Raw genomic sequence first — 25,021 nt, 5'->3', positions numbered from 1 at the left:
CAGATCTTCTGCCCATCCTTTTTCTGTTATAACCAGAGACAGTCATTGGTTATAACTCCCTTCCGCAAATCAGGTCTTCCAGCAAATCTGACTTTTGATTATTTTGTTTTTCAGTTAATGTTACCTAATGTTTGAGATTGCTGAGGATGGTACTGCTTGAAGTACCATGGAAATGGCTTTGGACGTCAATTCCACATGGACATTCTCGCTGTGGTGCTGGAACTACAGTTTCTGCTATGGCCTTAGGACTGCAATTACCACAGTGCAGTTCTGCACTCAGGTCTCCTTTAGTAAACAGTGGACTAGTTCAACAAACAGACTTGATGTAAAAACCATAATGAACTTTCTTTTACTTTCACACTATCCGGACGGGTTCCTTTCTGAGTCTGGTTCCTCTAAATGTTTCTTCCTCATATCCTTGCCACCGTCGCCAGTGGATTGCTCAAAAGGGATAACTTAACACACTTAAAATCTGTATCCTTGGTTATATGTTTCTGTAAAGCTGCATTGAGACAATGACCATCGTTAAAAGCGCTTTACAAATAAAAATGAATTGAACTGAATATGCAGAAATGTATGCAAAACACCCATCCCACATACTGTACAGTCAATCGTCTGCTGTTGGTGAAAGAGCATTCCAGTATGTGATTGGCTGGGTGCAAATTTGCAGCTGTGATCTCATTTCCGGGCAAGAGGCGGCTCACTCACGCGCTTCCTTTTCCTCTCTGTTTTTTGGTGGGATGCATTTGTTATTGACGGGGTTTGGTATTTCCAGGATAACACTCGACTGAAACAGTGACTCGGTCTGGGATCATGACTCATCAGAGCATTATTTCGACATGCTTTAACCGGGCTCGATGAAATGGTGAGTGGTTTCTTCACCATGGAACGACGTGTATGTGTTGCTTTAAAGGGGCGTTTTTGCAATAATTGCAGCTGTAACTAGTTTCCGTTCTGCTTTTGCACCAGATGTTGGCATTTTTCACGTGATTTATTTATATATTGCGTGTGCGCTTGAACCGGATCTGTAACGCTGTTATGCGGATGCTGCAGCTGCAGAAACACAACTACACGGTGTACCGATTCAATCGAGCTTCGATTCCACAACGCCGACAAAAACAACTGATGGATTCTGACGTCACAGCTTGTGACGTCAAACCAACATGGCTGCTCACAGCATCAACAGTAAACAAAGTACACTGTACGGCCACAAGTACGTGGACCACCTGAGCATTACACCCATATGTGAATCTTCACCTCAAAGTTAGAAGCACACAGTTGTATAGAACGTCTTGTATGTAATGATGTAGCATTACAACTTTCAACAATTACAATGCCCACACGATGCTGCTGCGCACAAAGCGAGCTCCGTGAAGACATGGTTTGAGAAGGTTGGAAAAGGTGGAAGACCTCGAGTGTCCTGTACAGAACCCTGACCTCAACCCTACTGAACACCTTTGGGATGAACTAGAACTGGAGTTTCCTCACATCAACATCTCACTAACGCTCTTGTAGCTGAATGAACACAAACCCCCACAGCCACGCTCCAAAATCTAGTGGAAAGCCTTCCCAGAAGAGTGGAGCTTCTTATAACAGCAAAGACAGACCAGATCTGGAGTGGGATGTTCAACAAGCATGTATGGGTGTGATGGGGAGGTGTCCACATACTTTTGGCCATATCGTGTAGCACTTCTTATTGTTAAATTAGTTGTGCTGTATATTACTTTACATATTAGCTTGTTAAATCTATAATATTGACTACACAGTTTGCTGTTTCAAGGAGGAAAATAAACATCACTGGCAGCCTGCTTGTTGGTAACAAAAGATGAACATGGAGGCCATGTTTTTCCCCCACTTTGTACCTTGAATGTACAGAGGTCAAAAAAATGACGCAGTTCCGACTTCCCACTTCTGAGAAAAAGCAGGCAATTCCGTGTAAATAAAGGGATGGGATTTACCGAATGCTGTGATATTAACTAGAATAAATGACATGCCATTATGCTGTTGTAACTGCTCTATCAGATACAAATGCCCATGTCTACTTCAGTATGCATGCTGTTGCAGCTTTCATCTGCTTCACTCTGTAATAGTCTGTCATTTTGCTTTACTTTCCTCAAAATCAGATTCTATAAGACTAAGAAGACCACACCAGGACCCGTCATAGGAATCTTAAAGATCAGGGAAGACTGAATTCTCCTCTGCAGAGAAAATGTCAATAATGGACCACAGCCCCACCACTGGCGTTGTGACGATCATAGTGACCCTGATTGCCATTGCCGCTCTGGGAGCGCTGATCTTCGGCTGCTGGTGCTACTTGCGGCTGCAACGCTTCACTCAGTCCGAGGATGAGGAGAGCATCGTTGGTGAGGGCGAAACCAAAGAGCCTTTCCTCCTGGTGCAGTACTCGGCCCATGTTCCTCGGGCAGATCATAAGAGCAGACTCGCTCCTACCAGCACTGAGAGCCACAGCTAATTGTTCTCTTTAGAAAAACCCGTGCTGGGTGTGATCCATGCAGGGATCCAATTTCTTTTGCTCCTTTTATATATTACAAAACATATCGCACTTGTGATAACATCCTGTTGTAATGGTTTCAGGTCAAACGCAGAAGAACAAAAACTAACGCATGTATTTGTCCAGCTGCTTCTAAAGTCTTTGTGAATGTTGTTTGCACTTTGTGGTCCAGTGGAACCCTGTTATAATGTGAAACTGGTACATTTCTGTGTTGTTGTTTTTTTCTGAGACATTTATTTATCTGCTAAATTATGTCCTTAGGTACTGATATTATGTTGTTGTTGTGCTATTTTAGAAGAACCTTTCTTTCAGCCAGAGCTGGCTCTGGTGTAAAGCCAATATGTGCAATGACTGCACATGCTCAATTGCATATTAATTATTGTGTATTAATTCAACAGTCCATTTAATATGTGAACTAAATCAGTCATGTCTGTAGTTGTAGTTAGCGACTCAAGATCCTTCGATTATACATTTAGTCTCTGACACGCCATCAGAAAGGTTTGTGTTCAGATTAAATATTGCATTCTTGGCGCAGGGTTAATGCTCTCTGCATCTACTTTTTTTAGCACGGAAATTAGATTTGTATTTCATTTCTACGTCATTTTGACACGTGGCATTAGATGCTGTTGTAGCTCGGATCTGCTAAGAAGCCATCATGAACGAAAGCCAGTGACTAGGTCTCAGCGTGTGGAGGTCCAACAGGAAGAGCCCAGAGGTGTTCGTTATGGTGGCTGAGCACATTTCTGTGTGGAATTGGATGAAAGATGTGTAAATATTTTTTTTTATAGGTCTTTCACGTTTGTCATGCTGAAAATGCATAAATTTGTGAGGAGAGAAAAAAAAAGTTGTGAATTGTCTGCTTTCCTGTATAAATGAATAAAATGTGATTTTGAACTTAATCATAAGTCTTCGCATCAGTGTATTTCCAGGGATGGGTTCATGTTCAGATTCCACTTAACAGATCCAGGACGCATCGTGATCAGATTATGATCGAATCATTCGAACTGCATTCTGAGGTGGTCGGAGATACACTCGTACATGACCACACTGCCTTTGTAATGTAAATGATAACGTGTCTCGAATGTGTCCCAGATAACACTGAAGGACCTGTGCATGGAGACTGGGATCTCATGAGACCCAACCAAAAAAAGTTTTTTGCTTTCAGGACAAAGAGAGGCTATGTATATTAACATTGGAGCACGCTGGGTAAGGTGGGTTGCTTTGTGTTCATCTCATAACTATAATAATAAATGATTTCTCCTGGTCAGGGATGCTGTGGTGTAGTTTACTAATTCATAAGCTAATCTACAAATAGACAAAGTTTATTAGACAATATTGTGGGTAGTACAAACAAAAATAACGTAAGTACGATGGTCAAAAATTTCTGAGCGAGTGGGCAGGACAAAATAGCAGGTTTCTGCACATCTCGATCACCTAGTGTTTCCAGGTTTCATACAGAATCGAGCTCCTTAGGGAAAAAAACAAAAAAACAAAAAAACAAAAAGCACTACCAGTCACTTATGAAGTCCAAAGTCTGGGCTTAAATGATGTGTCTAGGCCAACAAGACAATTTTAGGGTCTCAAAAATAGCCATGTTTACCAGCACCACGTCGGTTGTGTCTTCGTCAGTGGATGTTGGTGGACGTCCACTTCTCCTCGGTCGGTCCGCAACACTTCCAGTCTTTTTGAATTCGTTAATAAGTTTGGCGACAGTGTCGTGTGTGATGTGCTCGCCACGTTTCCTGTTAAAGTCCATTGCAACCTTGCGACAGTTTCCTGATCCTGCTGTGAGGACGATTTCAATACGCTCTTTTCTCAAAGGCTCTCTGAAAAATATAATCAAAACTAAGTATGACAAATTTTGGAAGACATTTAGCTTAAAAAGTGTTCCCCTATGTATGGAGACTTTTGGGACACACTGTATTTAGTGCTGCTTATATTACAACGGTTTTGGTGTTTTGAAGGGGTGTATTTTTTGTCTGGCTGTAAACTACATGGCATTGTTAAAGAAAAATGTATTAAACTATTGGATAGTGTTGCTAAATAAAATTAAGTTATATACCATGGCGCTGTTGAATTCTTATTTCTGATTGGTCAGTGTTGATTAACTTCTTTAACTTGTACAGGGACTTGGTGTCTGGTGGACACGCCCCATAAAATGTGTTTCGTTGTTGTTATGGCTGGCAATAGAGTCAATGATTTATCATTATTCGAATTAAGCATCAATTTATTCATCATCAGTAACTGCGTTATCCTAGTCACAGTGGATCTGGAGCTTATACTGGGAAAGAGAGGCCGGGAATTCACTCCGTAAGGGACACTAATCCATCTCAGGGCAGCACGCACACATTCACACGTACTGTAGGGGCAATTTAATATAGCAAATCTACTACCTACTGGCATGGCTTTTGAAAGGATGGTGGAAATCATAGAATGCGGACATATGGAGAACATGCACAGAAACTTTCGAGACTCGGTGTGGATTATTTAACCTGTGAGGTGATCATCTAATCAGAACAATGGTGAGTTACATATAACTGTCTTAAAGACATGGTAACAAAAACAAGGTGTTTAAGTTTGAGTGACAAAGACATTCCTGTTAATGAATACATTTCTTTCGGTGTACATTCAAAGACTTTGCCAAGTAACGTCTCATTTCAACACTTGAATTCAGGAAAAAAAAAGAACTACAATTATGAACATGTTCTGTTTTATTCACACGTTAGTCTCAAATCAGTCAAGCAGAGAGGAAAGAAGAAGAAAAAAAATATCCAACTCCCAACTGCTATGGTTCAGTGGTCCTAACCTCATGATCAGAAGGTTCTGAGTTCAGATCTCCAGACGTATTTTTCACCTCAACTCTCAATAACGCTTGATGAATAAAACTGTAAAACGTAATAAGATCCGAAAATCTTGAAAGAAAAAAAAATGATTTGAATCTGAAATAAAACCGTGATCGTGAACTTAAAGCGAATTAAGTGAATATTTAAGAATGACAGTATTTTTATACGGAGTTGTCCCGCGTGAGGTGGGAAAACAAACGTAACTGGACAGATGCTGCTTAACAGGAGGCCCAAAGGAGCGATAATACCAGTAAAGCCGGACAGCACAACGCTGTTTAAAAAAAAAAAAAAAAAAAAAAAAAAAATTTGGATTAAATCAGGAATTCGGTAATTACTCCTTCACTATACAAGACCCAAGGTCAATCAAGGACATCATTTGAACATATATTTTAAATAGAATAAGAACAACAAAAAAAAATATCTCTGATCGAAAACTAAGATCTGATCAAACAAGCAGAATGGGGTGTTCCTGCATGGTTGGAACGAAAAGCTGAACACACACTTGGGGACTAGTGAGTCTGGATTTTAGTAGTAACACTTTCTTACACATGGGTACGGCTTATAGTTGACATACCTAATGTATTGTTCATAAAAAAATAAACAAACACTGAAAAAATTCTTTGCAACATGCTTTAACTATGCATAAACAATGATATTTTTCAGTGCTGGCCCCCCCCATGTGTGTCTCACAGCTAGATGGCATTAAACAAGATGTTAATATTAAATACTGAGAACTATACACGACCATATCATTTATTCATGCCATCTCAAGTGTTGAGTGACTTCTTTCACTTTATAGCAGGATGAAGGCATTTATGAGTTTTATGTGGTGGGACAGGGCGTTCTGGAAGGAATATCATACTTAAAACACTAAAAGTCAGACAAAATAAGGCGGTAAAATATGATTTTCTACAATGACACACAGTTTGGTTTGGCAAGTGAAACATACACCGCCTGTGTGATTTCACAGCAATACTAAAGACTTAAAGGATGAAAGTGCAGCATCTCGGTTCGAGTTTTCCGACCGGCTCTAGTGCATCTGTCGCAGATGTTTCAATAATATAAATACGATTGTTACTTGGGATCAAGTCAGAACATAACATATGTAGAATGGGAACCTAGTAAAGCTAGAAAACTTGGGGAAAAAAATGTAGATATATTTAAGCTTACCTCAGCGTGATGAGACGACTAAACTCCAACTATCTAACAAAACGTATTCAAAACCATCTTGTTGAAATTCCCCCCGACTTATTCATCATATACTGCTTCATGTTTACTCCTCATGCTCCTGTCACATGATAAATGTATAATATATGACCATTATTTTACCATTACCAACAGGCCAATTCAATGCTAAGACCAGGGAATATAAAATAATGCTGAAGCCAGGACCTAAAAGAGAATTACATGGCAGAAAATGTAAAGGGGAAAACTGGGCGGGTTGGTTTCCTGGAACTATGTCCAGGAAACCAATCCATCAAATTCTCGCATAAGCCTGTTGTGATCAGGTGATCAAATATTAATATATGATTTATACTGTATTCTTTCTTCTTTGGTGTCTTTGGCCTGATTACAACTCAAGGAATCTGAAAAGAGGCCCATTGTATAACACTTACTGAGCTGGAACATTAACCATGATGTGTTTTTTTTCTCCCGTGTTAAAATTAACGAAGCCATAGTTTAGCAGAACGCAGCTCCAGGTCCATGTTTTCCATTAACCTCAACCAGAGAGAGAAAGAAAAAAAAAAAAGAATGTGCACACTCTCGAACTGTAGGGAGCTTCACTGGAGCTCGCCCACGTCAATACTGTATTCCCGACACACGATTTTCAAACGCACTCTGGCACATTTTTGAATTAATGAAAGTTTACTTAATGTCTTTAAGCAGAAAACTATATTTGCCAAAGTCGTTATCGTTTGGCGAGATCAAGTGATCCTTTCGGGCTTTGGCGAGTTTCATCAGTAGAAATTCTCTGCGGTCCATCCACTCCTTCAGCTCCTTGTCGCCGTGGGCCATAGTACACATCTCGCCATCGGGGCACGTACCCTTGAGGAACCTGAAGCCGGCAAACATACATCTATCAAACACGTGTCGACGTTTGTAGCAGCACTTGGACACTGCAGGTTCAAACTGAACTCACCGCTCACAGACTTTGAAAACTCCCGTGGGGAAGCGATACTGCCAGCCGTTCTGGTCATCCTCCGAGTTGAACATGCGGTCCTTGTGCTTTTCTGAGGTGATGTGCTGCTGCCACTGTTTGTCACTGTTGCAGTTCTTCCCGCACAACCAACAGTGGTTTCCAGCCTAGTGAAAATAGACAAAATGTTCATCATGAGCGATTTAAAAAAAGATGGCTCGTACAGAAATGACAGCACCGATACCATGTTAACAAGTAATTTTACACAGGTGCACAGGAAGTTCATCTCCCATCATTCCACCTTGTTCCTTGATGGGAATTGAGGTTTCCTTCCATTGTGGTGCATCGTATTTAGAAATAATTGGTGGAACAACAAAGAAAATGTATCAAATATACAGTCTGTTCCATTACCACTTCCTCTGCGTAGTCTGTAGGCATGTGAATCTGTTTCCCGTTCTCCTTAGCAGCACTGCTTGAGTTCTCTTCACCATTGCCTGGCCTCTGAGACTGAAGCCAATCATCATACAGCTGCTCCATATCTGCAACTACACACACGCACAGGTCTCGTTTATCAAGCTGGATACTAAACAGATTCATAAGTAAATCATTCATACAAGCAATTCGGTCTTCATGAAAATACTGTAAATTCGCAAAATCGTTCGTATCCGACTCGTGCTCCTGGTTACGTGTAAATTTATGCATAAGACGACCAACGTAAACCGCGACTTGATCAAATTCAAATCAAATTCATATAATGGGCATGGATTACTGCGCTTTTATATCTGGAATGTACGGTCAAGTTTAATTCGCTTTAATAAATAAATAAATAAATAAATTTACTTTTACAGCGTTCAGCGGACGCTCGTATCCAGAGCGACTTGTTGAAGAGATTTGGCGTTTCTGTCAAAAACACATCCTCATGCTAGTTCACTCGATCAGGGAGGGGAAAGTTTTGTGAAATCCAGTTTTTAATACTATTAGCATTAGTTAAAGAATGCGAACCAACACAAACATATAAATTAAGACAAATAAAACAAATCATTCAAATATGTGACAGGACGAGCTGGTCTGTCTGTGCACAAAACAAACGCCTCGGCTGATGGAAGATTTAGCGCTCACTTATTATTATCAATATTTTTTGTTAAATATTTTTACTGGCAGAGAAGTGAGCCAAAATAACTTCCACGTCTGCCTTTCAGCCTTTACTCCGATCGCTCATTTCATGCTCCCAGCTGTCTGTGCACGTTACCTTTTATGGAGTTTTGTGGGCGTCGCTACATGCAAATGAGCCATGTCGGGAACAGGCTCTGCACTTTATGGATGATCATCATGCGCACGCGAGCACTGTTCTGAAACTGTTGTAAATCCAGTGGGAATTTTTTATTTCGGTTTTGCTTATGCAAAAACATTTACAAGCAAGTTTGTTTACTAAAAGGCCGAGTGTACAGTTTAAACTTTGGATCGCTGGACGAGCATGTGGCAGAATTCTTTAAAACATCACCTTTGTGGACTTACTATTGTTATCTTTCATATACGTCCATAGATCTTTCTCCTCCATGCTGTGGGCGAAAGTGCAGTTCCCAATATACTGACATTTCTTGCCCGCAGCCACATGCAAACAAATCTGAGCATGGAAAAAGTAAAATGAAAATATAGGCATGACAAATAATGTTATAATTCATTACTTCTTGTAATTTGTGCTCATCACCATTATAAAGCTCACCTCAAACTGAGCAGGAGCAGGCTTTCTTGTTGGGAGAGGGCGAACTTCTGTCCACTTCCTCCGTTCGACTGAGCTAACCAGGACCACTCGTCTGTCTTTGGACCAGCTGGAAAGTTTAAAAAAAAATAAACAAACAAAAACCACATGACTTCATCAAAACTAAAACTTTACCCGTCGTTTTCTATTTAGTTCTGCCCTGAATAAGCTATTTCACATAACAGATGTTTACATATAGTCCACAAGTTGCAATAATAACTGAATTTACACAAATGAACCAGTTCAAAAAGTTTACACACGCTTGATTATTAATACTGTGTGTCGTTACCTGGATGATCAGCGACATGATGCGTTTATGTTTTGTGATAGTTGTTCATGAGTCCCTTGTTTGTCCTGAACAGTTAAACTGCCCACTGTTCTTCAGAAAAATCCTCCAGGTCCTGCACATTCTTAGCTTTTCCATCATATTCTGCATATTTGAACCCTTTCCAACAGTGGCTATATGATGCTGAGATCCATCTTTTCACACTGAGGACAACTTATTTATTGTGTCTTGTGAAATAGCTTATTCAGGGCAGTACAAAAAAAAAAAAAAATAATAATAATTTTTTTTTTTTAAATTATTAACATTTTTCAGATTCTCCAAAACGTATGTAAACTTATGACCTCGACTGTAATATGGTGAAGTTAAAAACTCACAGGTGTCTGGCTTTAGCGCTGCAGTACTTCTTGTTCTTGTCGGGCTCAGTGAGTTGGCCGTTCCTCCAGCACTGCCCACACACAAACTGCATTTTAAGATTAGGGGGCCCGAACTTCTTCAAGACGGCCTGCAGCTCCTAAGGGAACACAACACACAGGAAAATCCAGGGGAGACTCCAAACATGTTCCATTTCACAGGTTTTAAAACAGCATGAAAGTGTTGAAAGTAGTGTTGGAAACGTCCAGGCACCTGTTCTCGTGTGCTGTTCTCAATATTCCAAAACTTCTTCGCCTCCTGGACAATAGTTTCGTGTGTAATACCTGAAAAGTTGCCAATATCAATGAGTTAGATCTTGAAATGGGTCAGTGTTCTTGCCTACGTTCTACTATTGCAGGTGAGCTGTGGGCCGACCTTGCTCACGCTGCATCATCCACACTTGAAGCTCGACGAAGCTGTGGGCAAAGAAACAGAAGTCCTCTCGCTGGCAGCCATAGCGCACTGCGTGCCTACACAGATCCAGCTGGCACGGTGGAGTGTATGGGCGAATTTTGGAATACTTCAGCGTAGGGTTCTTCAATAAATGGACCAGGCACCTAATGAAAACATTAAGGTGGAGTTCAGGGGGGTTTTCTGGCTTCAGGGACAGTGTGTCTTTTCCATAAGTCATGGCAGACTTCACTCATCAATCACCACCAAAACGATGAGAAGAGATGCTTACTTATTCTGATCAAACCCATGCGGTTTCACTTGATGAGAGCAGATACCAGGCTTGCTGATTTTTCTGGGTTTGTGATCAAAGCACACCTACAAATCAGGTCACACTTATTAGAGGCCTTCATAACATCAAACACATGCTTTACTGTGGCAACAGGAGAACAAATGCAGACACTGTCGTTCTGGTTTCATCAAGCCATTTCAGTTGGAATGCAACAGCTCCAAAGGGTTAGAGCTGCACAAGGCACTGAACGTTTGATGCCTTTTTAATACAACAGTTTAGGAAACTATTCGATTCTTTAACGTTTGTTATTTTAATGCTGAACTTACAAGCGAACCTGGATGGGTCGAAACACGGTTAGTAGCTCGAGCAGCAATTGCACGAATAAAGAAGAGTGATGAACTTATGGAGGATGATGGGTCGTAAACAGGCAACAAAGCCAGTACGCAAAGGATGTTTAAAAATAAATAAATAAACCCTCCACAAGCAGCTTGGTGAGAAACCTGACCGACAAGCATCGCAACTAGAGGTGGACTGATAGCGGATTTTACCAATAGCGATAACGAAGTTGGCCGATAACAGATTAATCGTTCTTTTCAAAATTGATACTGAATGAAAACGTAACGCTCAAAAGTAAAATACTGCTCAAATTTATTACAAAAATAAACTACTGACTGCACCATGTAAGAAATTACAGGCTGCCTCTCAGCAGATTCCACCCCAAACTGTGTTCCCAAAAAGGCAGAATTATCAAAGGGACACTTTATCTATGTCTCAGCAATATGGGTATAATACCACCTAAAGTGACATTCACACAGTTATAGCATGGGAGCAGCAGTTGGACATCAAGAACCATCCCATAAAGTTAATCTTCGGGATCTTCGACATCCTTTTAATTTTTTTCTGACAACCATGAAAATGTATGTTTTTTTTGTTATTGAAATAAAGCCATAATTATTAATATACATTAACTAATAATAAATATTAAAGTAAATAAAAGATATACATTCAAACCAAACCGAAAAGTAGCACTCCAAATAACAAATAATAATAGAGACTTCCAAAATGAATTAACAAACACTTCAAATAACAACAAATTTGGTCAGTGAGAGTTTGTTATTTCACCTCTAGAGGCCGCTCCTGTACTGTATAATGACAACGGACACTTCTCAGCTGGGGAACACTATCATTGTGGATTTTTGCCGATAACCGATAATTACAGCGATCGATTATCGGTGCCGATTAATTTGCGAAACCGATCGATCTGTCAACCTCTAATCACAACCTCAACTTGGCAGGTTAGATGGCTAAATGTTTAATAAAAGCTGCTGTGTTCTTAAATTAGTAGTTGTTGATTAATTTTCTAACACAAGGCTCGGACAGAGGATGCAATTCAATTGATTTATTTTAATGCACTCGTTCTACATTATCTGCACTACGTTATCATTTCTTATGTAACGGGACCTTCCCAAGGATTTCAGGATTACTTTTGGGGATAATCACTGCTACGGTGAAGGTTTCTATAAAGACATTTATTTAACGTTAACAGAAAGAGTCTCCAGCGTCAGCGGTGTGGAAGTCTCCAGGACCTGGGGGTTTGCATGTTCCAGTTTTCTTAGGAACATGACGAGCCTTGTTTTTGTTTGTCTTATTATAACTTAAATAAAGAGAAAATAACAGAAGCTGATAAGGGAACGTCTGTTTATAGCTAGATAACGTCGTGAGTGATAACTGGAAATAACTTGTCTTGTGGATGTTTCACAGAGTTAAACATTAACTATAAATAGAAAAAAGAAAATGTGTTGCCATTTTAAGCTTAATAACAATAGTTTGGCATTGTTGAGAACTGGGATATAAATACAACTGATAGTTAACATTATTGTTTAGTCAGTGCAATGCATCTGTTAACACGTGATCTCAGAACATATTGAATGAAACCTTGTTTGAATTATTTCATTACTTATTTGAATTCCCAATAAAGGAGGAAATTGAAATTTAGTGGACAAACAATGAGGTTTTTGGTGTTGAATTACTTCAGTCTGTGTCCGCCCACTCAATTTGAAATTCAATTTTTGGGATCAAGAATCATGAGACTATGCCTAGTATTAGTATCAAACTCAAGTCTGGTACAGTAACAACCCTACCAAATGTAAATCAAGTGTGTAACCACAGTTAATACTGTTAATAGTGAAAATAAAAAAAAAATAGTAAGTTAATTGCACTCATGCAAGCCGTTCTAGTGCCAACGGCATCACATGAAAGATCTCACCTCGCAGAGAAACAGAAATATCCCTTGGTGCTCCTGTAGGATTTTGGAAACAGTCAAATTAATCTTTGCTCGGCTCCCGTTTGTATCGCACAGCAAGTCTCTGGAGATGAAGCCCTTGCGCTCCAGGGTCCAGACATCAATTTCTTCTTGGCAGTAGGCGAATGTGCAGTGACCGGGGTACTTACATTCTTCTCCGTTAGCGACATCTTTAAACGATTATGTAAAAGAGGAGACGATAAAACAACCCATTAGGACTACAGTCTTAGAAAAGAACACGAAGAGAGCATGGAAAGTGTATAATTATTATTATTTTTTAAAATTAAAAAACACTATGGCCAAAAGTATGTGGACACCTGACCACCGGTATGATTCATATGTTGTTCTTCCCCAAATTTGGAAGCACACAATTGTATGGTATTGCCTTTGTATGCTGTAGTGTTACAATTTCCATTCAGAATCTAGCGGAAAGGCTTCCCAGAAGAGTGGAGCTTATTATAGTAGCAAAGGGGAATAAATCTGGAATGACACGTTCAACAAGCACATGTGAACATAATGGTCAGGTGTCCACAAACTTTTGGTCAGAGTGTATTTCACTGTCTGGTACTCAAATGTATTAACTGATCATTAACCAGATGTCCTCCCAATTATCTTGCATGTACATCAGGCTGCACATATGAAAGTGATTGAGTAGAAGAAATAGAAGAAAAGAAGGCTTTCAAAAAAAGAATGAACATCGGTTTATTGGAGCTGGAGAGTCGTGTCGCCGGAAATGGAGTCATTGGTGTCCCGATGTGTAGTGAGTCAGGGTCATTACCAGTGCCTGAACTCATGTACACCCTATACACTGATTCACCACCTAGGGAGCTGATTGAGTTAACTAAAGCATGAGCATTGGAAATATTCAGGTACAACCAAAAGAATATTCTGCATTCGGTTATCAAACAGTATTCACAAACGCATTAACACTTAACTCACCTTTGCAAATATAATATAGCCCCATGTACTGATTTTTGGTGGGCCTTGGCCGGATCAATTTCCATGCAAGATCCTCAGCATGTTTGATTCTTCCGATCAACAAGTCCTTTTTACATTTATGATCCTCGGAATAATAAAAGGTGTAGTCTAGCAGCCCAGGCCCTGCAGGAACAAAACAGCTATGAGAGTGGCCTGTAAAACCACTGCGCAACAAAGCAAGCATGCCGCTGTACTGCATGGCTGCCTCTTACCGGTTTTAACAAAGCACATAGCACAGGCTTGTTTAAACTCATGGCTTTCAGCAAGTGGATTCTTGGCAAGGTCCACCTGCTGTGGAAGCTCCTGTGTATAAGTACTGCTTTCTGACATGCTGAACTTCAATCCCATGGGTGGCAGCGTGGGCAAGGTTCTTTCACTGGCACCCATCTAAATGCAAGAATGTTAAAAGTACATACCGACGTTGTTACACAAATTTCCTGCTGAATTCCGTGACAGAAAACAAAACAGATAGTACTCACCATATAAGAATGCTGGCCAAAACCTGTTTCCAGTGGAAAACCTTTTTCTGTTGCAGTTTTTTTTTTTTTTTTTTTTGGGGGGGGGGGGGGGGGGGGGGGGGAGTGGGTAGTAGATAAAATCATTAAAACATGACATTTTAGAACCTATATAACTTCCTATATTGAGCAAATAGAAAGAGAAAAATCTGCACAAAACAATACAGCGGCCGAGAAAACACGCAGAGGTGGCTGAGTGGTTTGCATGTTTGCCTCACACCTCTGGGGATGGGGGTTCGAATCCCACCTCTGCCCTGTGTTTGCATGTTCTCCACATGCTTCGTAGGTTTCCTCTGGGTACTCCGGTTTCCTAACCCAGTCCCAAAGGCATGCATTGGAGACTGATTAGAATCTCTAAATTGTCTGTAGTGTGTGATTGTACCCTCCAATGGGTTGGCACCCCGTCCAGGGTGTCCCCCGCCTTGTGCCCCGAGTCCCCTGGAATAGGCTCCAGGCTCCCTGTGACCCTGTGTAGGATAAGTGGTGTGGGAAATGGATGGATGGTTTTACTCTCATGGGTTCCTTACTTTTTGGACACCCTGTGCACTAAAAATAAATTAATAATTCCACACGGCCGTATGGATGCCTAATTCTGATCTATGTAGGCCTTAAGTGGGATAATACACAGATTTTATTTAAGAACCGAATGTGATGCAGGATTCAGCGGACACTGCTTATGGAATTACCCCAAAACAGATGCGATGACAAACGCTTTACTGCTAGAAAATATATTAAAAAGTATTTAAATTCGAGTAGGCTCGTGTGATTATAATGATATTATTGTCCGAGTGTTACATTACCAAAACGTCCAGTGGTGTTTATCGCTAATTATATTATATTATACTACCAGACCCTAGAGAATGAAGTGTTAATGATTAGGTGCACTGCATTATGGATAGTGTAGTTTGAGGCTTTTTTTCTCTTACTACCTCCTCTCCTTAAACTGGAAATCTTAGAAACGTTCATTTACCTTTATAATCCAATAGGTTCTGGACAATTCAATCGTTAACCATGATATGTTAAAATGGAAAATCTTAATAAGGAGGAACAAATAAATAAATCAACATTGAACAACACTGCAAATGCAAATAATTTAGTCTGAGGTCGTGGTCTGCACTCGCAAAAAAAAGTGGTTTAAAATACAGATAAACATAACAGGACCAATTATAAATATCTACTTGAATATTAGATCCCGCTCCAAGTGTAACACTAACACTTCAGAGACAAAGCAACACACCTGGCGGAGATTCCGCAATAGATAAGCTATCCAACGAATCCAGCTGTGAGGGGAACGAGTCCAGCTGTGAAGGGAACGAGTCCAGCTGTGAAGGGAACGAGTCCAGGCTGGAGTAGTAGAGCGATGTGCTGGGTTTGTGATAAGGTGCAGGCAGAGTCACTGTGCACGGTGGTGCCATGAGCATTGTGTGGCTCATGTAGGGGTGCGGCTGAAGAGGCGCAGCCATGGAACACGGGGTACCAATACTGCTTGTTAAGGGAAGAGGACCAGTCACTGTTGGAATGACCTTAAGGGGTGACAGAAAGCGTAATACAAACTTTAGATACTTTGTTAAATCGATTTATCCTCAGGGCTTAGATTATGTGGAGTGTCCGTCATACAAGTCCCTGAGCATGAGCGGTTACTATAGCAACAATAACTTAACTTATCAGAAGGAGCACGCTAATATAAACCCATTAAACATGGTACATCTGTAACTACCGTCCGAGCCGTGCTGTTATGCAAAAATAATGTGCACCTTCTGACCAATCAGAGTCGAGAATTCACGCTGTGGTATCACCTCAATATGATCAAAGCAATTACAGAGATTTTGGAAAATTCTTTTAGCAAGTTTGGTAAAAGCTGATGTTTTACATCCTAAACTTGGAGGCTGTGCCGATATGACAACATGGATACATCAGGGAAGTTTGTTTCCTGCCAAAACTGGGAGAAACAGTCAGTGTGTCAATGTTTTCTCTTGCTTGTAGCAAACTTAAGAGGTACCTCCATGAATGCAAAGTAGCAGAAAACGATAGGGCTCGTAATATCTAAGGTGTGTAGACTACACACAGAATATTTTTCCTCCACATAACTGCATGACACAGTTGAGCAAGTGTAGGAATCCCTAAGCGTCCATGTTTTAATATTATTCAATGGGCGGCAGAGTGCGTAGTGCAGCCACTTCACAGCTCCCGAGTCTGCGGTTCGATCTAGAGCTCAGGTTCCTGTCTATATTTTGCATGACCTCCTTGTGTCAGCACGAGTTTCCTTCCACCTCCCAAAAAAAAAAAAAAATTGCTGGTAGGTGAGCTGGAGACTATAAATTCCTCCTGGTGTGAACGAGTGTGTGAAAGTTTGTGCGCATACTGCCCTACATCCCACCATGTGCTCTGGAATTGGCTCTGTGACTAAATGGCATACTGCAGATGAATGAATGAATGAATGTTAGACAATTTTTCAAAAATAATATTACCCACTCAAACACAAACTTAGTTGATTCCAGGTAGTGCAAGAAAATTTTTCACTGTCCAGTTTGTTAATATTTGCTACGTCTGTTGCAGTAAAACACTCCAGGTTCATTACTACATAAATACCTTTTAAAATGACTAAAATTCAGATAACTAATGGAAAACGACAGCCCTAGCCCAGTGTTGACTTTCCATTCAATTGGTATGGCTGGACGTTTTCGAAAGATCGTCCATAAGCCTACGTAAAAGTTTGATGTTATTTTAAGCATACATATACAATCTTTCAAGAGAGAATTGTAATGCATCTAAAAAACCCTAAAGCAGAGGTTCTCAACCTTTTGTAACTAAAGACCCCCCTAAGCCTCCCCCATCATGTGGCACGATAGATAGATAATTTTTTTTTGCTTTTGTACTTTTTTAAATTACTTTTATTAACTTATGATTTTTTAAAAATAACTTTTAAAAAACTACATAACAGACAGGTATGGAGCATGAATGATCAAAAATGTCTCTGAACACTATAACTATTTTGAACAAGAGAACTAGGCTGTAATAACGTGGACTATTTTACATGTAACACGTTGCATTACATTCGTCTTGCGTTCTAAAAACAATCGCATAGGAATGATGTAAACTGGGACGAAGGGCACGTCTCGTTATCCATGACATTGATAAATCTCCGGCTCTCAGCCCCTGACTGAACAGAGCAGACGCAGAGAGAGGTGAGAGTGCAGCGGGAAGATCGCACGACAGTACTGGCCACTTTTGGAAAGTCGCTAAGGTTTGTCCAAAAAGTCGCTAGATTTGTCGCTGTTGCAAAAAGAAGTCGCTAAAGGGGTCTGAAAAGTGGCTAAATTGGCAACACTGGTCTGCACCGACAGCTAGAAGGCAGGCTAAGCTCTGCCTCTCCACAGCAAAAAGAAAATACAGAGCGAGAGGGAATGCAGGGTTTTCCATTTATGCGCATTATATATTTGAAAAGCAATAAAATACACTGAGAACCCAAATGATGCCCTGTCGGTGTTTTTTTTTTTCTTAAACAATTTGCGCCCCTCCTCCGATCTCTCGTGGTTGAGAACCACTGCCCTTAAGCCAAAGTGGTAGCTTATACTCAAATTAGATGTAACATACTGTTAACCCAGTTAAGTATACTAGAGGTTACTAGTTAGCTGTTGCTAGCTAGATTTTGTTCTACCCTTTGGCATCAGTGTTAGCAAAATGCATTCAATTTTCCAGAACCATTCTTTACCATATTTTTTTTTTGGTTTACTAAACATTTACCATGGGCAGGTCAGCTGGAGCTGCTTTATCCAGCAGTTCGTCCAGATCATCTCCTAAAAACTCTCCATCCAAGTCCAGCTGTGCATAAGTATCACTGGGCTTGGATTCATTTACTGCAGGCATAACCAGAGGAACAGGCTCAGGATTCGGTCGCTCGGCGGGGGTTACAGTGGGTGGTATTGTATGGATGGGTACATGCTGAGGCTCCACTTCCGTTTTCTGACTCCCGGGAGGACACACCGGGATGTTCACTGGCAACAAAGTGCCAACAACTTGAGTAAACTGACACTCATCTGAGAAGCAGCAGGGAAAAAGAGATAATTTAGTCCTTGGCTTTGAGATGGTGAAAAGGTTTTCAAATTCAAAAATAAACCAAGCACAACCAGTCTTACCTATTTCAATGTCTTCCACAGAAGCAGAGTTCTGAGATAACTGTCGAAACAAACAAGCAAGCAAAAATTTATTTGGTATTGCAATCTGTATTTATAAAACATAAACAAAACAAAGATTATTCATACCTTTTCATTTGTTGCTCCTGATGCACAGGATCCAGATAAAACGTTTAAGGCAGGCTGTGTAAAAGAAAAAAAAAGAAAAAAATCAAACATCATCAACCAGAAAGAAACTCATCACAGGACTGTAACGCTACATCTCCTTGAATAAAAATACCCCAGAGTACCAAGTCCTCATGTTTCCTTGTAGTCACGTTTGTCCTACTATAATCTTAAAAAGGTTTCTGGTCAGCTAACACTGCACCTCAACAGATGGTGTATTAAACTTTGTATACTGTGTACTACCTTACTGTAGTTCTGCACTATATGAAAGTGAGAAATCATCATCATATGGAAACTTGGGTCTTTAAACCCACCCCCAGAACTGCCTCCACAGGCACCAACACTGTTTAGAAAACCCAAAAAGGTTCAGTACGGCTGGGCGATATGGCTCGCAGTTTATTTGTAAGCAAACCTATAAATCATGCTGCATATTGTGTATCGTAGATCAGTCCATACAGGATTTCGCAGAGTTTTTTCTGATTGCTGTGGCCAAAAATGCTTGCTTTTGCGGCAGAGTTTTGTTGAGCTTTTTTGTGTGGAAAACTACTTGAATAGCACGGCCTTTCACAGCGATGTCTGTTGGTAAATGAGCTGTACTCGTATTCGATGCACGTGAATGTGAGTTTGTGATGACGTCACATGACGCGTCTTCGCCCAAATCTGAGGAAAATCTGCTGTAAGTTTGAAGAATTTGTTTATTTAACATCGCAATCTCCTTTGAATATTGCAGAGTTCGCTTGGTTTTGTATTGACTTCAGCGATCGCGAAATCCCGGAGGGACTGACAGAAATACCTTGAGAAGCGTCATATGATTTTTGTCGTATCAGCCTCTGATTAACAGATCGTTGGGGTAGAAGTGGAATAACACACTTTAGACTGTGCTACTATGTGAAAATAATACACGGTGACAGCCCCTCGCTTCCTGGGGGAATGTATTACAGTTGTACAACAGCACGGTACATCACGTGGTATTCCTTACATCATATGACTCTATATGTAACATACCTTGCCTCTGACATAGGCTTTACGAATTTTCAATCCCAGTATTTTGGCAAGCTCCTGAGTCAGTTCAATCACTCTGGCATCCTAGAAATTGCAATACAGTATATATAAATAGATAACACAAAAAAAAAAATCTTTCAGTAAATCAGTACGTTTACATGGACAACAATAATCCGATATTAACCCGAGTAAGACGATACTCTGATTAAGAAACTATCATGTAAACAGCGATTATTGATGTCCTTAATCTGACTAAAGTCATACTCAAAGTATACACAAATCAAATTAAGACAGTGTAGTATTTCTGTTTTAGTCACATTATCGACATGTACACACCTCAATCACACTATTAACGTCGTGTGGGAGTTTTCGCCGCATTTTGCAACAGGACACATACACAGTGCTCAACTGTTTGACAGCAAACACGAGAACATGACTGCACCCGAAACCACGTACTTACCTACTATATAGTAGGAGGAAGACATGGATTTTGGCTACTATATAGTAGGTAAATACGCGGTTTGGGACGAAGCCCACGGTTTCAAGCAGTCATCTATTTGCACGTATAGCATGACAAATAATTAACAGCACTTGGAGCTTTCGTAAAATTAAAAATGAAACACCCAAAACTGTATAGGGTACCATAACGAAGACCAACTGTATGTCGATATGGGAATTTCTGGAGGGAACGTCGGACGGCGTGGCGTGGGGACGTAATGACGTGTGACGTTAATCGATCTATGTTCCATAACATGTAAAAGGTGAACATGAAAGGAATATTCTAAAAGTGAGTCACGTAAACACCTTAATCAGGATATTGTCTTATTCAGAATAAGGTCAATAACTGGATCACTGCTGCAAATATAAACGTAGTCTATTGCTACCAGAAAAGTACTGTAAAATGCTGACCTGAGGCACTGCCATGGAGCACTTAGCAATGATGTCATAAGCCTCCTGGTGTCTTCCCATCTCTTTCAAGCATCGGGCTTTCCTATACTGTGCTCTGTAGTTGTTCTCGTTCAGCTGAAGAGCTTGTTCACAGTCCTCGAAGGCTTGGTCGTGGAGGCCCTACAACACAACCGACAAAAATAAATAAACAAATAAATATATTAAAAAAAGCAAAATCATGTCTGCATGCTAAACAAAAACAATTTCTGCTTCATGTTGAATTTGGGTATATGTGGCATTACTGTTCACTACATAATGTGGCATTACTGTTACTTCTCCTAAACAGACAGGATCTTTAACAGCTGCCCTGACGCCCACTGAACACCCACCCACCCACCCACCCACCACTATGCAGAAGTATGCGCTCACCATGTGTAAGTAAGCTGCAGCACGGTTCGCATGCAGCCTCTCCCTCGTTTTACAAGGTATGTTGATCTCCTCCGATTCGGCATATTCAGATACGCCTAGGGCCTCGGTGTAGTGCTCCACAGACCGAGCCCAATCCCCTTCGCTGAATACATCGTTGCCCTCCCCGAACAGATTCCTCACCAGGTCCTGAAGAAACACCTGTGGGAAAAAAGAAAGATAGAAAAAAAAAAACATACATATTTACTGTTAATCCAATATGTCTACTTTAATGAACATATCAGCATGCATAAAGTAGTGGGATGGAAGGCAACAAACCTCATACTCCTCTTGAGAGCCACTGAACGGCAGGGTAGACCTACAAACAAATAAATACGTTACATCCGAGACTGAGGCTGAAATGAGCTACAAGATTTTGGACCACAGTACTTGTGCACCAATTACTTCGAAAACAAAATACAACCTCAAGGAACAATATGATAAGCAATAATATTATGCGGTTTTAATACTTGACTGTATATGCTTTACATGAATTGACAGGGAATACCAAATGCCAGATATTGTTGATATGTTATCAAGCATATCAACTTTACCTGGGCTGCACAATTTCTAATGAAATGGGAATCGCAATTTTTTTGGTGTCGATCACGACACTCGTGCACAACTCTTTCACCAATCCATATATTTAGTGGTATCTACATTTTCCTAGAGGATGTCTGTGAATGACAGCTGCCTGCGTTACTGAGTTTCTGAGCAAAAAACCACTGCTGTTTATACAACTTTAATGATATTATGGTGCCAAGAGCACAGTATATCTTCTGTTAAAAGTTAAAGGAACAAAAGCAAAGTTAACAGCTGGTTAAATGGTAAATAGGACTAGTTGTCATGTAAAACTCAGTCTTGATCAAATATGCTCCATGTTTAATTATTAAATGTAATATTCAGGACATAATGTGAAAGATTTGTTCAGAACAAATGTTAACCCCCCCCCTTGTTTCTCCTCTTTTCCTTCTGTAGACTCGCAACGCTTCAGGTGAAGAGTGCGTGCAGTCTTAATGTACACCTGTGGCCGTTGGTCACGGTGAACAAGAAGGAATAGTGGCACCCGGTCTTATGTAATAGTGCAAATACTTCAGAATAGAAACCAGTGTTTTCCCACAGGACTTTGTGAGACTGTGGACCACCACATTTTTTAAATTTATTTTGTGGATAGCAACAATACTACATTATGTAATATAATACCTGTAAATACAGGGTTTCTTTACCAGTTGTTAATACACAGGAAGTGATTTACAGGTTTACTAGCCAGTCTTTGCATTCTTAGGATGGTAATAGATAGCGGTCCACCCAGCTGATCTCATCATATCGATAATCATCCATGTAGTAAGACTCTTCAGAATTAATTGTGAGCTCCCTGATAATAAATCACTGGCTTAGTAACAAAGGGTTGTGACTTTATTGTTGTGACTTGGAGCCATTGACTCCAATGTGGCTTGAAGGGGATGAAATTCTCATTTCAGTGAAAGATGTAGTTATAAGTCATATCACAATCTTGTAAATAAGATTTATCGATTGTGTTTCATTGTTGTGCTTTCCGTCCCATGTAGAAGATATCCTACAGTTGCAAACAAAATGATTCAACCCCCACTGCAAATCAGGTTTACGGTCAAACTTTACAGACTTTCAGCTGTTTGCAATGAACAAATGTGACTTTCACAACAGCACAAATATGCAAAACAGGTGTCGTCTCAAGAAGACTAAGACATGCTCTGTAGGCTGACTGGCATTTCCAGATTGTCCGTAGCGTGTGAACGTGTGTGCGATTGTGCGCTGTCTTGGGTTGACATCCCGTTTAGGGTGTCCCCCGAATCCCCTGGGATAGGCTCCAGGTTCCCTGCAACCTGCGGTGGTTCAGTGGTTAAAGGCTCTGGGTTACTGATCAGAAGATCAGGAGTTCAAGCACTGCCAAGCTAACACTGATGGGCCCTTGAGCAAAGTCCTTAACCCTCAATTGCTCAGTTGTATAAATGAAATAAAAGGTAAGGTGCTCTGGATATGGGTGTCTGCCAAATTTCTGCCAAATGCCATAAATGAATGAATAAATGACCCTGCGAAGACTAAACAGTACAGCAAACGGATGTATGGATTCATTGAGTGAAAACACTTTCAGGCATTACAGGCCATTTCTTCTAACATCAAATCATCTAACTTTACACTTTTGATGCGTCACTCCTCTCTAATGAACCTTATTTTCCCCTTTAACTAGGGATGTTTTTTGGATACTTCCTCAACAACAAAATCCTCCGCAAGTCACACAACACATCACAGGCATGAAGTGTCCTACATGTTCGTTCTCTCTCTCTCTCTCTCTCTCTCTCTCTCTCACACACACACACAAAATCTACTTGTGCGTTCCAGGCCAACATCCCATCCCTGATCCCAAACTTCAACAGGAAGACCCCAGGATGAATTTAACAGAGTTATACTATGAACCTGAAGAGGTTATATGGCGTAAGATGGACTCACTGGATAAACTGCAGCCCTTTTTCAATACTCTGCCACCGGCTGCTTCGGTCCTGACACACTCCTGACATGTTCCCATGCGTGTTAGGAACTTCACTGTGTGTCAAAACCTGCAACACAATTACAAAACGTGACATTTTCTTTCCTGTCCTCACTCACATGTGTGTAAACAGAAATAAACCATGTCAATACGAAGGCATTCTTTAAAACACTTCCTGGTACAGCCTCTTACGTCAGGCGGTTAAGGTATGCTAGCTAGGAGGCTAAATAGCTTCACTGTAACGCTTCAGCATAGAAACTGAGATTTTAGTTTGTTTAAACAAATTATATAAAGCCTTACACAATTCACTGAAGTTATTTCTAAAATTCCTAAATGTGTTCGTCTTGGTCCCTAATCCAGGGAGTTCACCCGGACAGGCCATGCTAATATAACACCATCTGGGAATTTACCCCTGAATAGAAAACAAAACTAGATATCTATACATTAATCACGAGTTAGCTTTCTTATTCATCTTTCAGCCACCTAAACTTGGTTTAAATGTGTGGTGTTTACTTTATTGATCGATTATACACAATACACGGCGTTAATGAGCCAGAAATGAGAGATATATACACATGGCCATGCTGCTTATTGTTACCAAAGCATAGATGTTAGTGCGTTTATTTAGCTGATTTACCATATAAAACATCAAATTAGCTTACTAGACAACGTGAGGAAAAAACCATGACTAGGATGTTGTATTTAAAAAAAAAAAAAAAAAAACCCGTGCAGAATAAAAGTTAAGCTAACCCAGCTACAGTTTTTCATTCAGTAGCACACAGTATGGTTTGAACACCATGTTGTTTTCATCAGCTTGACTCACCTTCCTCAAGTTCCTCAGCAAATATCACACAATAAAAACAAAATCGCTTTATAAACTGATGTAAATATTCCACCCGTCTTTCCTTCAGAATCAGACAACGTGTTGCAACGCGTTAGTCTTTGGGTATAATGTGACTTTCTCAACATTTGAACTGCGCCATCTATTGAACATAGCTCAGCAGACACAGGAGGTATCGTTTGAAAAAGAGTCGACTCGTCTATGGGTGAACCGACACTTTTAAGTGAACCTTGGTGCTCATTCACAATATATGGGCAAATTTATCGGGATAATTGATCATCACACAAATATGTGGCTTTTTCCCAAACTTTTGGAAGCACATAATTCTTTGTATGCTGTAGCTTTTCAATTTCCCTTCACTGGAACCGGTTTCGTATTTTCTAGATTCATTACACATAAAGTGAAATATTTCAAACGTTGTTTTTTTTTTTTTTTTTTTTTTTTCCAAGCCTTTTGAAAAAAGGCTTGAAATATTTCACTTTATGTGTAATGAATCTAGAATATATTAAAGTTCCACTTTTTGAACTAAATTACAGGGGGGGAAACGAACTCTTCCACGATATTGCAATTTTTTTAGA

The 25,021-nt window shown here is 40.2% G+C and overlaps 2 protein-coding genes across 2 annotated transcripts; one reads left to right on the top strand and one right to left on the bottom strand.

Moving 5' to 3' along the window:
* Positions 1-678: 678 nt before the first annotated feature.
* On the top strand, positions 679-3,411 carry snn (stannin). The gene is made up of 2 exons (XM_017454516.3): positions 679-865; positions 2,124-3,411. The coding sequence occupies exon 2, from the start codon at positions 2,210-2,212 to the stop codon at positions 2,471-2,473; it is 264 nt and encodes an 87-aa protein (XP_017310005.1). The 5' UTR covers positions 679-865; positions 2,124-2,209; the 3' UTR covers positions 2,474-3,411.
* Positions 3,412-5,205: 1,794 nt separating this feature from the next.
* On the bottom strand, positions 5,206-24,623 carry zc3h7a (zinc finger CCCH-type containing 7A). Its single transcript, XM_053675197.1, has 23 exons — positions 24,426-24,623; positions 23,566-23,672; positions 21,358-21,397; positions 21,043-21,240; positions 20,635-20,793; positions 19,729-19,809; positions 18,688-18,741; positions 18,562-18,601; positions 18,170-18,462; positions 15,663-15,948; positions 14,390-14,436; positions 14,123-14,297; positions 13,872-14,033; positions 12,897-13,102; positions 10,631-10,716; positions 10,324-10,505; positions 10,162-10,232; positions 9,912-10,048; positions 9,216-9,321; positions 9,008-9,116; positions 7,904-8,037; positions 7,496-7,659; positions 5,206-7,411 (listed from the first exon to the last, which is right to left on the bottom strand). Exons 2-23 carry the CDS (start codon positions 23,631-23,633, stop codon positions 7,222-7,224), a joined length of 2,988 nt encoding a protein of 995 aa, XP_053531172.1. The 5' UTR covers positions 23,634-23,672; positions 24,426-24,623; the 3' UTR covers positions 5,206-7,221.
* Between the last annotated feature and the right edge of the window lie 398 nt (positions 24,624-25,021).

The sequence above is a fragment of the Ictalurus punctatus genome, chromosome 24, assembly GCF_001660625.3.
Source record: "Ictalurus punctatus breed USDA103 chromosome 24, Coco_2.0, whole genome shotgun sequence".
Lineage (NCBI taxonomy): Eukaryota > Metazoa > Chordata > Actinopteri > Siluriformes > Ictaluridae > Ictalurus > Ictalurus punctatus.
Note: the sequence above shows the minus strand (reverse complement) of the source record. Positions and strands in the feature narration are given on the sequence as shown.

Bases quoted from the DNA above. Each gene is read 5' to 3' on its own strand.
- snn (XM_017454516.3), top strand. From the start codon at position 2,210: ATGTCAATAATGGACCACAGCCCCACCACTGGCGTTGTGACGATCATA.
- zc3h7a (XM_053675197.1), bottom strand. From the start codon at position 23,633: ATGTCAGGAGTGTGTCAGGACCGAAGCAGCCGGTGGCAGAGTATTGAA. The intron at 18,602-18,687 runs GTATGAATAATC...TTGTTTCGACAG, and splicing joins CAGGAGCAACAAATGAAAAG to TTATCTCAGAACTCTGCTTC. The intron at 10,049-10,161 runs GTGCCTGGACGT...GTGTTCCCTTAG, and splicing joins AGAACAGCACACGAGAACAG to GAGCTGCAGGCCGTCTTGAA.